The sequence below is a fragment of the Drosophila montana genome, unplaced genomic scaffold (assembly GCF_035044405.1).
Source record: "Drosophila montana isolate Dmon_TW-CO22-7 unplaced genomic scaffold, ASM3504440v1 contig_3699_1, whole genome shotgun sequence".
Lineage (NCBI taxonomy): Eukaryota > Metazoa > Arthropoda > Insecta > Diptera > Drosophilidae > Drosophila > Drosophila montana.
In genome coordinates, this window is record NW_026998585.1 from 154,520 (window position 1) to 166,358 (window position 11,839).

Here is an 11,839-nt window from a genome sequence, read left to right on the forward strand (position 1 = left end):
GGTGGTATACACCCATACAACATGTTGTGCCTGCAACTAGAGCCTTGACAAACACACACACACGCACACACACACACACACACTGGCACACGCACAACACGCATACGCAGCGTGTGACCAAAACCAAAAACAAAAAAATCAATAAAACACGCTAGCGAAACACATTGAAAGTTGCTTTATAGGCAAAACGATATTGCATATCGGATAAGCATATATATATACTGTATTTTTATATATATATGCATAGACGATTATTATGAGTGGCCATAAATAATATTGATAGACAAATGAATGGCGGGGCATATATTATTATATGCAAAATGCCCATGGACATGACCAAGAGTTTTTTCCCAATTCGCTAGCTGGTCTTACAAGTGGCCATAAACACATTCACACGCAGATCTAAGAGCGAGAGAGAGAGAGAGGGGTTAGAGGGCCTGAGAGGGGGGAGCAGAACGTTTGGAAGGTGTTGGGGTTGATTGGGCGGCCAGAGGGGTTGCTTATTCTGACGCAAAGCAAATAGCAAGTGCGAATGCGAGTACTTTGCTGTTGTTCTTATTGTTGTTGCCACAGTTTTTCTTTTTGTGAAAAGCACGAAAAATTGAAATTTTCTTTGCTTTCTGATTGTTTTTTTTTTGTTGCTATTTTCTTTTGTTTATTGTTGTTGCACGCTTCCAGCACAGCATGCAGCACAAAATTATGATTCATGCGCGTAAAAATTCAAGAAAATTTCAGACGAAACTGCTAAAAGTTTTCTTTAATTTTCGCGTGCAATTAACGAGCTATTATCGAGCACTTGTCGCGTCTGTACATATCTAATGGGCGCGCAAAAATTCAATTGTTGTTGAACGATTAATATTTTATAGGTTTCTTTTAAAGATTTTCACATATATTAATTCAATTTTTTTTTTACTTTATTTTGGTTTTTTTTTATTTTTGACTTTGAATTTTACACGGTGTGAAAATTCGCGTCCGTTGTGAATTTCTTTTTATTTTTTTCCTATTTTTTGTGCTTTTGGACGATTCGCTTCGCTCCTAAACTAACCAACTGACTGAGTTGGCTGGAGCTGGCGCTGGACTCGCTGGACTGAACGACTGAACTGGCAAATGGAGCCGCCCTAAACGCGCCTGCACGTACTCACCAACGCGCGCTCTCCCGCTCACACTCGCAGTCGCACGCACACGCACACTCACACGAAGTTAAAGCTTTATATACACATACACATTAGTGAATGGACTGGCAGAGCTTTGCGGCGGGCGTGTGGGAGAGTGGGATGCGAAAGCACAAAGCGCGCGCATGGCAAGGAGCTTGTGAGTGGTTGACAGGCTGGAATGTTCGAAAAAGCACAAAGGCGAGAGAGTGCGCTACGCAGAGAGAAAGAGCGTGAGTGGGTGTGAGAGAGAGGGGCAGAGCATATACATGTGTATAAGCGAGCGCGCGCTGCAATTGGTTTAGTCAATGCGGGCAGCGAGTGTCGAGCAGCGAGTGCGACAAAGCAAGGACAACAACAGCAACGAGTGTGGCCCACGCGAAACACACACACGCACATATAGACACACACGCACACACAGAGGCAGGCATGCTATTTTAAAGCCAGTTTTAGGCAGCTTAGCTTCTAAACGGCTGACAATTAGGCAGCCATTGGGCCCGCCAGCTGCCCCAGCTAGCATCCGGCCTAAAAGCAGCGAGTGCGGAGAATGACGAACGTTGACAGCCGACAGGACGAGTATTTTGACCGGAAAACGATACCGCAACAACAACAACAACAACAAGAAGAAAAACAGCCGCACTGACTGCCGCCGGCGGCAGATTAGATAAAAAAAGAAGTAAAGAATTGGAAAAATTGAGGCCAATTGATGGCTGCAGAATATATGTAGTGTTCAGTCATTGTCATTGACGGTTTGATTGAATGTTCAGCTGGCAGCGTTAATTGACCAAAAGCTTTTGCGTTTCGAGTGCCGTTCAATTAGAGCCATATCGTATTTCATTGCGGTACTCCCTCGCCCCACAAAAAAAAAAAAAACAAATCAATGCCCAGGTAAAACCAGGCGAGCACACTCAACAATCAACTACACCATATAAATCAATTAATCCTATTGCATGGCTCATAAAAACGCAAGGCTCGAAGGGCAATTACAGCCTGCAATCGATTACCATGCCAAATGGTGCCCATAGTTCAGCTAAATATGAGCCCAAGAATGTCAATGGGCGAGTTAATAGTTTTTTATTGGCTATTAGTTAGAAAAACTTGCCATATGGAAACTGCACAAGTTCAATTTTGGTTTGGTTTGCCTGAGATTCGAGAGTTGACAATTGTCGTGTTAGTTGGTTCTGGTTTTTGACTTAGCCGAGTTTGCTTGAAAGGCTTTCCTTTGGAAATGATTTAATTATTTATAACAAAAGGTAAATAAAGAAATGATGTTTGCAACTAAATACATTTTTATTTCTAATCAGAAGATAAATAATTTGTTATGGTATTTTAATATGATAATCATAGGTTGAAATGTTTATCTATTCTTTTGATATCTTTTATAGTTAAAAATGAGATATTTTAAGTTTTCGAATGCAGTCTCCATTCTTAGACTCTGGTTGTTAAGTCTTAGAGTTTCGCGATTCCGACTATTACAAAGTTTCTTACCGTATTCCTACATAATTTTTTATAGTATGGTATTTTAATATGAAAATCATAATCTTAAATGTTAATCTTCTTTTTTGATATATTTTATGGTTAAAAAAAAGATCTCGAATCTTTATGAATGCAGTCTCCATTCTTAAATTCTGGTTCTTCAGTCTTAAAGGTTTCCCGATTCCGGCTATTACAAACTATTCTTATCGTATTCCTCAGTTCAATCATTCAATCAAAAATAATCAATCAATCAATTTCAATTGATATTATTTAATAATAATTAATAAGTTATATTTCTGTTTAGTTAGTAAGTTTGTTATTTTCAAGCCTCAAAAACTAATTAAATTCAAGAAAATTTAAAATCAAATGCGCATTGCAGTTTTTCCACATTGACCTTCAATTGGAATACGATCCTTTTTAGCCATGAAAATCGGAAATTAATATTTTCGTACGTAACTCCAACTAGTTACGTTGCAGTTAACCTTCAATTTTAGTTTTAATTGGAATCTCCCCCTGATTATAAGTGCAATTGCACAATGGTAACTGATAGCCCGAGCCGAGATTTCCAAGAAAAACAGTTGCAACCATCACCAGGCCCCGCCCACCTCCACCTCCACCTGCCGCCCACACAATAGGTGACCCCACGTTAAATGCGGCGATAATTGACGTAGTTGTCAGAGACCGTAAGGTAATTGCATTCCATGGCAGCACGGTCAAATTGCGTGCCAAAGCGACGGACACAGTCGAATTGGCTGCCCTGGTTTAACAGGGCCGCTGTCAAGGGGTAGGAGGAGAAGAGAGAGAGAGAGGGGGGGGGGGTACTGTAGGGGCTACGCAAAACAACAAATTCAATTGAATCATCAGTCGCGAGCGGACAGTGGCAAAAAGTGAAAACACTGAACGACTGGCAAATGAAATTATTGAATGAATTGGGTTAGGCCAGGGGCACAGCCCCCTGACGGGTGTTGGAAGGGGGTTTGAGGGGAGGGGGGGGGGTGGCAACCGCAGCCAATGACAACGACAAACAAATTGTCTGCTTCCATCTAACTATGTTCATTTTTATTAACACGCGAACTCTTTTAAATGACAACAAGCTGGGATGAAAAGTGGCAGGGGAAAGAGTTGCACACTCTATCTCTCTCTCCCTCTCTCTCTCTCTTTCTCTTACAATTGTAAGGGGGTGCAGGGGGAGGGGGAGCCGGGTACCCTTTGGCACTCTTGTGCGACATTTGACTCGAGTCAATTAAATTCGATTTGTGTTATATTTGGCATATTCTCCATAGTTTATTTAACGAATCTTTTGTTTATTTGCACGAGCCACGCCAAGTGGAGGGGGGGGGAAGCCAGAAGCCCGTAAAAGGGGGTTAACAAATGCAATCTCTTTCGTTTATTCTAGTTAAGTGCATTTGGCAAAGAACAAATATTTTTTAGCTGGAAAATCAATTTCGAGCTCTTTTCACTAACAACAAATTGTGTGCTGCACATTTTTCTGAAAATTGCGAATCAATTTGGACATTTATTTATTTATTTTTTTGTTTAACAATGTTTGCTTTGTGCTTGAAGCCATTGAAAACTTGGTAACAAGTTAGCTAACCACTTTTTAAGCAGAAAAGCTTTGAAGTTTAAAGAGCGATTTCTTCAAAAAAGAAAATTCAGTTTTCTAGAGAAAAATGTAAAGTTTTGCTAATGGAGATTAGTATGCATATAAAATATGCAAGTTAAAATTTTCTGTAGAAATTCTTAAGTTTTTACTATAGTTCATGTTCTTTGTTCTTTATTTTTATACCCAGAATCCATTGAAAATGTGTAAAAAGGTTTTGTGTAAATATATGTAACACGCAGAAGAGAAGTATACTATATATATATATATTCTTGGTCAGTAGGTCTTGGCCAATAGCATAGTTGATCTAGGCATGTCTGTCTGTCTGTCTGTCTGTCTGTCTGTCTGTTCGTCTGTCTGTTCGTCTGTCTGTTCGTCTGTATGAATGTAGGTCCCACTAGTGCGCGTGCAGTACGAGTTTCTCTGCAAGTATCGATAGTTAATCACGTTTCCATGAAATTAATAAGAAACAATATCGAATTTCTGTTTTTGGAGCATATCTTGGCGCTTATAAGCGCTATAGATAGTAAGTTTGGCATGGGAAATCTCGAATAGTGCACAGTTTCTGAATATTTTACTTTTTGAACAGCTTTTGATCAACCTAATTGAACAAAAACACAATTTTAGAGGCATACTTTTAGTTTAAAATCTGCCCCCTTTTTGGGCAATAATTAAATGTTTTCTTTGACCTATGGCAAAAAAAAAAAAAAAAAAAAAATACTTTTAGTACTTAGTATTTACACTTATTGACTTGACATACAAAATAATTGAATACAACAAAATTTTCATTTGGATTTCATATATAAACATTGTAGCTTTTTCACATTGACCTTTGGTTTTTACACAAATTTGTTGTGTCATTTCACTACTATAAAACTGCCGTCTCAATTTTGAATGCAATCAGAGTCTAGTTTATCTTCCAGTCAGTTGATAACTCCTCACAGATTACAGGATATCTGCTAGTCCGGCACTATTACACAGCATGAGGACTGTTCGTTTTGCACATAACTATAACTGATTCTATCTAAAAATTCGAATTGTTCTACAAAATTTGGCATTTCAGTTAACAAATCACGTTCTTGAGTTATCGCTCCTTCTAAAAGTGTTTATTATCGCCAACTCTCTCTCTCTCTCTCCCTCTCTGTCAGTCTTTGGCCACATATCACTTAGCTGCTGCAGTTTGGGCCATAAAACACAAGCGGCAAATGTTTCCTCAATAGCCCCTTTTGGCTGCAAAATTATGTTAAAGTGTTTAAGCATCCGTTGGAGCAGGGCACTCGCCACGAGAAAGGCCAAGGGGGGGAGGGGCAGGCAAGGACCAGTTGGCACTTGTGTATCGATGTTTTGTCCACAGACCGAAAAAGCAACCACACCCAGGACAGGAGAGGGCAGGTCGGAGCAGGGCGGAGCTCATGTACATTCAGCTGGCAACAGTTACAAGCGACGTCGTGTTGTCGCCTGTTGTCGTTCATTGTTTGTTGCTCTGCTTCCTGCCGCCATTTGATGCTTCCGGCCTGCCATTCGTCTCTGGCCCAAAGTGCAACCGACAAAAGCAGCAACAACAATAACAACAAAGAGAGCGCCACAACATGAACCATATTGGCCCAGATGCAATTGCCAGTTACCTGCAATCATTATTCCAGGCAACCAGCAACAGAGAGAGAGAAGAGAGAGAGAGAGAGAGAGAGAGAGAGAGAGAGTGGGATAGGGAGAGAGAAAGAGAGAGGGAAACTATAATAGCTGCAGTTGGCAAATTTGTCATGCAGATTTGTAAAGCCCTCAAAATTCCAAACATAATACAAGATTTTGAAGGATTAACTTGTGATTTTATAGATGATAATATAAGTACTAATGATAAACTACCACTGCTTTTTCCTAGAATCTACTTGTTAATCGAAATCTGAAGTTGTTCCGAAACTGTGACACATTTCGGCACAGCATTTCAATTCTTCTATTCTATTTAACACCCTGGCATCAACAATATAGCGTTTAGGAGTATATATCCTCAGTATTGATTGTATTTATATATCATACAATATTACTATATATCATATATCTTCTTCGGGGGGCCTTCGCCCTGACTTTCCCTCCATATGTTTCTATGCAAACTAATTCCTTAGTTTAAGAACTCTCTTGATAAAACTTTGCATCGTAAAAATGTCACATCTGGAAATATAACACAAATCAGATCAGGAGGGTATTCAAGCATTTGCACCCCGAAGATGGCTCCTCTTTTTATTGTTTGTTCCTTTAACATATCTAATTTTAAATTTTCAAAATATTTCACAGACCAATTCCATAGGATTTTCGAAAATAATGTACTATAGATTTAAAACATAATACAATGTGCTTGAAAAGCCTTCAATAATATTTTTTTAATCTCTAACTTCAGAGCATTCCATATAAACTTATTGTACTCAGAATACCTCATTTAAGAGTAAAATTTTATACGAATTCTGAAAATAATTCACTTCAAAAAGTTCCAGATACACTTTTCTAGCTCAAATTTCCGATAACTCATTTTAAAGTAAACGAATTCTAAGGGATTTTTGATAACGTATCTACAGTTCAAAAAAATAAAAATGCCCTTTCTTTGGAGTTCCAATTTCCAAGCATTCCTCGTTAGCGTATTGTACAGAAAATGCTTTATTTTAAAGTAAAAGATTTCTGCAAATCAATTTTAGAGGATTTTCGAAAAATAATAATGCACTTTTATTAAGTTTCAATTACCGAGCATTCCGAGTTAGTTTACGTCTCTCACATATCTTTTTCTCTTTTATTGCCTTTTGTCCAGGATCTGTCGCGTGGCATTTGGCTAAATGGGATTAACGGGCGACACCAATGTCAATGTCAGTGGCGCGAGCTGCTTAAGTGCTTAACTGCCAGCCGAGTAAGTTGTCCGTTTACAAGAGTCGCCCCTCTACCCTCCGCCCACCCGCCCTCTACCCGTGCCATGGCGCGTGGCTTGTGGTTCATGTCAATCGACAGGTAAAGCTACACGTGCAAACGCTTGAATGCCAAGTGCCGTTTTGGCGGATGCAGGCGCGCCACTAACTACACTCAGCGAAAAAGGCGAGTACTTGGGTGAATGTGTCGAAACTGAGAACAAAATTCCTATTTGCTGAACTTTGTTTACAGCAATCTCTAAATACAAGTATTTAATATAGTTAAGTTAGCAAATGGTTTAAATACAAATTTTGTACATAATCCAAGCTTGTTTCTCCTTTTATTTATTTTTGTAAGTCAAGAAAAGTCTTGTAAAAAGTATTCTGTACTTAATTCAAACAATTTGTTTACCTGTTTTTTAAGAGTGTATAATAAAATCGAGAGGAAATATCGTGGAAAGAATTCTGCTTGATATTCAAATAACAAAATGTTAAAAAATCTCTTTCTATAATTTACAACAAAATTTTCTCTGAGTGTAGTAGAAGGTTAGCGCGAAGGGGCGCACTTGAGCCTGACGCATCTTGGCGTGGCATCGCCTCTGTTGCACATAGCTGTTGCACACACACACACACAGACAGAGACACACACAGACACTCGAGAGCAGCCGCAACAGTTGCACCGTGGTCTGAGAGCACTTTAAAATGCGTTGCACCGCATGCCCCGCGATTTGTCAGTTCTCATTAGTATAAAGTCGCAAGCATAAGCACTCGAATTTGGCCAGAACAAGAAGAAGAACCAGAAGCAGAACGAGAATGGAAATGGAAATGGGGATGGGAATGAGTGGCAGAACGAAAACGAGAGCCGGACAACGGATGACATGCAAGCATCGCATTTGACCCAATTGTTAGTTTTTCGGTCGCCTTTTGTTGCCTTGGCCACAACACACGCTAAGAATAAATTATCATGCCACTGGATGATGCATCAGCCTTGAGTTACGTTTTTTCCTCTTTTCACTCTCTTCTTGGTGGCAAGTTTTGCCACAAAAAAAAAACGCCATGTGCTTACACAAATTGAGTAGAGAACAATAAATTAGGAATTGATTTTTCTTGTTGTTTTATTTTCAAAACTTGTCAGAAACTGACTTCAGTAAAACTTTACCATACAAAGTTTAAGGCAATAGTTTGAACTTTTTTCTTGTAATAACTATTAAATGCCATAATAAAATCTCTAATGACGATAAATACCCATGGTAAAGCACCTCATCGATTTAATGGAAAACTTTACCAAAGCTAAGTAAAACAATTAAATAATTATCATTTCACATACCGTCTCCACCTTATCCCATTTAATTTTTTTTACAAACATTTCCTAATGGAGAGCCATAAAACCTGCAATACACACCACTGTGCAGGGCCTAAAATAATTGAGCCTGTATGCAGTTGCTCTATCGAAAAAAGAAATGTATGTAAAAGGAAAACAACTTTAAAGAACTCAAGTGCTCTTTGCGACTCGCAACTGATAAAGAAATTCCATTTATGTAGGTACACAAAAGATGATATTGTTTTCTTTTTGAGAAAGGGGAACGCACAGCGACTTCCTGAGCGAAAGTTCTGAGTGTGTGCATAAACAAACAGAAGAAAAATACAAAAAAATATGATTGCATTTGTTATTGTTATAAATTGTTGTAAATTGCACTTACCGAGTAGCAAAAGTTTAATGTCCTTTGCCGCTTGGATGCCATCCTCCTTCAGGTTCTTCTCGATTTGTTTGGAACGTTGTATGGCAGCGCGCTCTTCAGCCGATGTAGTGCAGCCCATTTTGTTGACTTTGTTTTTTTTTTTTTTTGTTTTTTTGTGGCTTTGGCAGCACTTGTCAGTTAAAGTTTGGTGGAATTTTCTTTAGATGGCTGCTTTTTAGTTATTGATGATTTGATTTGATTTGTTTGATTATACTTTTATCTTATTTACAAAATGCTTAAAATTACAATATACACACTGAAATATAATGGAATATGTGGTTATTTTTTTTGTATATGTATGTAATATTCTTCTTTTTTTTATTTTTTTTATTTGTTGTCTAGGGAAATGGCAGCCGAGCGCGCAGCATCCAATTGGATTTTTATGCATAAACAATAACAACTGACCGTTCAGCCGTTCTGACACGGGAAGTGACAGCAACAACAACAACAACAACAACTCAATGAGCAATGAGTCACACACACACACACACACGCGCGCGCTCACATACGCAGACGCAGGCACGCACCGGCATTGAGATAACAGTGTTGCCTACTTGACAAGTGCACCTAATTTTATGGCCGCCACTGTCTTGCCGTCCAATAGGGCGCGCGCTGCTATAATTGAACTGCGCTTTTGTTGTTGTTGTTCTTCTTGCTGTGTTTTGTTATCAGCGACAAAAAACAACAACAAGAGCAAGCAGCAGCAGCAGGAACTGCTCTAGCCAATTTACATATGGCTTGAATGGAAAATATGTAATATAACACACATATTCATCAATTCCATTTATCTAATCAGAAAATGCTATCGAAAATGACTAAAAGAATGCAAGAGGAAAAAATGTACGCCTTTTTGGCAATTTATCATGTAGTGTTTTTTTTTTTGGGGAAATATTGTGCATGGTGTGGCCAGGTCCTGCGTTTTTCTCTATATGTATGTGTGTGTGTGTTTGTGTGGAAGGCGTGGGCGTAGACGCAATAGATGTGTTAAACGGGTCGTTGTGCCGGCTAAGACGGCGCGTGGTCACTCTGGAGACTGGAGACGATCTGCCAGTCGCCGTTTCGATTTTCATTGATGCTGCGATTTGTGTAACTTTTAGAAACGTTTAGTTTTTTATGCGGCTTTTGCGTGGGTGCGTCGCGTTTAGGTTTTAGTTGGGCGGCTGGGTGGTTGCTTGGGTGGTGTTTGGGGCGCTTGTATAAATTTCCATTTAGTAGTTTCATGCCGCGCTGCTCACTCGCTCACGCTCGCACTCTCACGCACACGCACTCTGCACACACACACACACACACATATACACATTCTCCCACCCACCGCCAGGGCGGGCAGCGTGAGCGCAATTTTCTTCGTTTCGTTTTTTTTCGGCTTTACATTTTACCACCGCCTAGTTTCCAGCGCCAGCGTATACACACAACACTTGCACACACGAGCTGAGCAGAGCAGAGCAGCGCAGCGCGCAGCACAGAGGCCACCCTCTTCTTCGCCCGTCGCTTTTTAGCTTTTCAGGTTCTATTTTCTTTGATTGCTTTTGCACATTTGGCAACACATTATCTTCACCATTACCCGTTGCACAATGTTTAGCACTTGCACTTTGTTTTAAATTTGCATTAATTCTAATTTAATTGGAATATTTCGGGTGTGCAAAAACTTGTAACACACTTTTGCTGCCTCTCGCTGTCTCTTTCAAACTGATTCTGGCATTGCCAGACCATCAGGTCCATGCACTTTGTTTACATTTGGTGTACTGTATGTGGCAACGCTCTGAGTTTAACAGACTGTAAAGTGTGCAGCTTGCAACGATTGTCGTTTGCGCACAGTTGAATTCAAATGCGACCAACAGTGCGCAGTTTTTTCATGCATGACTAAAATTAGCTACTGTTGTTAAATTTGTACATCTAACTGCGTTTACTAATTAACGTAAAGCAGAGTTCTTAGCTTATAATTGAATTCCAGCTGCCTATAACATTTTGGTAATGTAAAAGTTGGTCACGCTGTTAGATCGCTGTTATTTCTTAACAGTTGCATACATTTTTACAGCCCTGACTTCGAACAGCTGTTTTTATTTGCGTGCTTTGTAACTGTGGACAGATAAATAAAATGTTGCGTCAACTTTTGGCAAGTATTCAGCTTAACTAGTCTTAAAGGCTTTACTAAATTGCTGCATTAGTGCTCCACAGCTGCGCGCCGTCTGCTGCTGCCGTTGGCCACACCCAAACGCTGTCTGAGCAGCAAACCAAATGGTCTCGACAAAAGCGAGTACTCAACGCCCCCCGAGGTGATTGACTACGAGGATCCGGAAGGTTTGCCGGTGCCGGAGTATCCAATGCGACCCGACGAGCCGCTCGCGACACGCAAGCAGCGGTGGGTACCCACTGATATTAATAAAACATAATTTATTGAGTTGGATCCATTTTCTAGGCTTTTGTATCAGTCGCGCAAACGCGGCATGTTGGAAAATGATCTGCTGCTGAGCACCTTTGTGGCGAAGTATCTGAAGGATTTCGACGAGGATGAAACCGCGCTGTACGATAAGCTCATCAATGGGGTTAGCAACGATTGGGATATCTATTATTGGGCAACAGAAACAAAGCCCACGCCGCCCGAATATGATACGGATATTATGAAATTGTTGAAGCAGCATGTCAAGAATACGGAACGTGTGCAGCGCATTAGGCAGCCGGATTTGTAGACTAGTATTATATAATAATGTAAATTGTATGTTAGATAATGCAAGTGCTTGTTAATAGTATGTTTTTCTGTGCTTTAACCAATATGAAATAAATTTAAATTAACAGGTTTGAGTCCTGTTAACTTTAACAGCTGTTGCAATGTTAACGCAGATCGAAAGGAGTAAAAATGCACTTGTTTTTAGTTTTCTTGAAATACACATATGTTTACATGTATATATGCATACGTATTTGTATATTTAAACGATGTCAGTTGTATATGCTTATCGATTAAGTTTTAGTTGCTACTACAGCGAAATATTA

At 39.6% G+C, this 11,839-nt stretch overlaps 2 protein-coding genes across 2 annotated transcripts in view; one reads left to right on the top strand and one right to left on the bottom strand.

Moving 5' to 3' along the window:
* Galphao (G protein alpha o subunit) overlaps positions 1-10,542 on the bottom strand; it is a 42,212-nt gene extending 31,670 nt beyond the window's left edge. The window contains exons 1-2 of the mRNA XM_064692991.1: positions 10,413-10,542; positions 8,813-9,107 (exon numbers count right to left, since the gene is read on the bottom strand). Coding sequence (XP_064549061.1) covers positions 8,813-8,930 — 118 coding nt within the window. The 5' untranslated portion in view covers positions 8,931-9,107; positions 10,413-10,542. The remainder of the gene's footprint in view (positions 1-8,812; positions 9,108-10,412) is intronic.
* A 330-nt stretch (positions 10,543-10,872) lies between these two features.
* Positions 10,873-11,666, top strand: LOC135435764 (succinate dehydrogenase assembly factor 2, mitochondrial). Its single transcript, XM_064692956.1, has 3 exons — positions 10,873-10,964; positions 11,017-11,210; positions 11,268-11,666. The coding sequence occupies exons 1-3, from the start codon at positions 10,947-10,949 to the stop codon at positions 11,536-11,538; spliced, it is 483 nt and encodes a 160-aa protein (XP_064549026.1). The 5' UTR covers positions 10,873-10,946; the 3' UTR covers positions 11,539-11,666.
* The last annotated feature ends 173 nt before the right edge of the window (positions 11,667-11,839 follow it).